The following is a 2,189-nucleotide window of genomic DNA, read 5'->3' as shown; positions in this document are numbered from 1 at the left end:
TCCCACGGCCGGGTCACCCCCCGGGCTGGCAGGGACCTGGGTTGTGCCTCTCGTCCGGAGCTGCCGGGTCATCGTGTCCCTTGGGGGAGAGCAGGGGACAGGGTCCTCCAGGCCGTGGGCCCATGGGTGCTTCTTCTTGGCTCCTCACAGGCGGAGGAAGTCCAGCAGCAGATTATCCGAGAGACTTTCCACCTGGTCCTGAAGCGGGATGACCACATCTGCAACTTCCTGGAGTGTGGCAGGTAACCCTCTGCTCCCCCTGCCTGGGGGCTGCGCGGGGCTGTCCCCTCGGCCAGGGGATGGCGTGGGGTGTGTGTGTGCCCCCCAAAGCCCTTCGCCTCTCCTCGTGTCTCTGCAGCCTGTTTGGCGGCTCCGACTACAAGCTGATCTACCGGCACTACGCCACGCTGTACTTTGTCTTCTGCGTGGACTCCTCGGAGAGCGAGCTGGGCATCCTGGACCTCATCCAGGTTGGTCTCTTGGGCACCCTGGACCTCATCCAGGTTGGTTTCACTGCCCGAGGGGGGTTGGCGGGTGCCTTCCCCTGAAGAACAGTCCTTGCTGGGCAGCCCAGTCCCAATGCCTTTCTGGTGCCCTTGGTGTCGGTGGCGTGCCTGTGCCAGTCCTTCCGGAAGCGGCCGAGAAGCTGTTTGGGGGCTGTGGTGGGGAGGGGGAGCTGCACCCGTATGAGCCAATACACGGCTCCTGGCAGCAGCGGGGGAAGTCAGTTTGAATGAATGTTTTTAAAAAATAGAGTCAAAGAATTATTTAGGTTGGAAAAGACCCTTAAGATCATCGAATCCAACTGTTAATCACAGAATCACAGAAGGCCAGGTTGGAAGGGCTCTGGAGGATCACCTGGTCCAGCCTTTCTTGGTAAGGCATATTCTAGGCAAGACGGCCCAGCACCCTGCCCGGCCGAATCTTAAAAGTGCTCAGTGCTGGGGAACGCGCCACTTCCCTGGGGAGATTATTCCAATGGCTCATTGTGAAAGATTTTCCTCGTGTCCAACAGGAATCTCCCCAGAGTGACTTGTACCCGTCACCCTTCGTCTTTTCCATGTGACTCCTTGTACAAAGGGAGCCTTCATCTTCTTTGTAACCACGCTCTTTGTAACGCAGTGACAAGGTCTGCCCTCAGCCTTCTCCAGGCTGCACAAACCCAGCCCTCTCAGCCTTCTCTTACATGACAGGCTCCCCAGTCCATGGGTCATCTTTGTGGCCCTTCCCTGGACCCTCTCCAGGCTCTCCACACCTTTTTTGCATAGCGGGGACCAAAACTGAACACAGGATTCCAGGCGTGGCCTGACAAGCGCTGAGCAGAGTCGGGTAATGTCTTCTGTGTCCCTGCTGGGATTGCCCTTGATGCCCCCCAGCACCCTGCTGGCTTTCTGTGCCGCAGCCGCGTGCTGTTCACTCATACCCACCCTGTTGGCCACCAGGAGCCCCAGTCCCTCTCCACAGAGCTGCTCCCCAGCCGGGGGCGTCCCAGCCTGTGCTGCCCTCCTGGATTGTGTTTCCCCAGGTGCCAGACCATACCCTTGTCCTTGCTGAACTTCACCAGGTTCTTGGCCCACTTCCAGCTTCTCCAGCTCTTCCTGCAGGATGGCTTGCCCTTCCCACGTGTCTGCTTCCCCGCTCAGTTTGGTATCATCGGCAAACAAAGTGTTAACCCAGCACTGCCAAGGCCACCACTACTCTGTGTCCCCAGGCACCACGTCTGCAGGTCTTTGAAACCCCTCCAGGGATGGTGACTCAACCGCTTCCCCTGCAGCCTGTTCCAAGGATTGATAACCCTTTAGTGAAGGAATTCTTCCTGATACCAATCTCAACCTCCCCTGGCACAACCAGAGCCTCTTCCTCTGGTCCCATCGCTTGTCACCTGGGAGAAGAGACCGACCCCGCCTTGCACACCCTCCTTTCAGGCAGCTGCAGAGAGCGATGAGGTCTCCCCTCCACCTCTTTTTCCCCAGGCTAAGAACCCCAGTTCCCCCAGCCGCTGCTCGCCAGACTGGTTCTCCAGACCCTTCACCAGCTTTGTTGCTCCTTGGACGTGCCCCAGCACCTCAGTGTCCTTCCTGTAGCGAGGGGCCCTGAACTACAAGTGCATTTTTAAAATTTTGGCTGAATGTGGATGGACCTTTGCTGTGTCTGGCCAATGGCGGCCCTGGGGGTGTGCGCACTTGCGG

General features: G+C 58.4%; 1 protein-coding gene across 1 annotated transcript in view; it reads left to right on the top strand.

Moving 5' to 3' along the window:
- Positions 1-150: 150 nt before the first annotated feature.
- LOC104462924 (AP-3 complex subunit sigma-2) overlaps positions 151-2,189 on the top strand; it is a gene marked incomplete at both ends in the record, with an annotated part of 2,506 nt that continues 467 nt past the window's right edge. The window contains 2 exons of the mRNA XM_010075074.1: positions 151-242; positions 359-470. Coding sequence (XP_010073376.1) covers positions 151-242; positions 359-470 — 204 coding nt within the window. The remainder of the gene's footprint in view (positions 243-358; positions 471-2,189) is intronic.

This window comes from Pterocles gutturalis, unplaced genomic scaffold (genome assembly GCF_000699245.1).
Source record: "Pterocles gutturalis isolate BGI_N339 unplaced genomic scaffold, ASM69924v1 scaffold6827, whole genome shotgun sequence".
In the NCBI taxonomy this organism is placed as follows: Eukaryota; Metazoa; Chordata; class Aves; order Pterocliformes; family Pteroclidae; genus Pterocles; species Pterocles gutturalis.
Note: the sequence above shows the minus strand (reverse complement) of the source record. Positions and strands in the feature narration are given on the sequence as shown.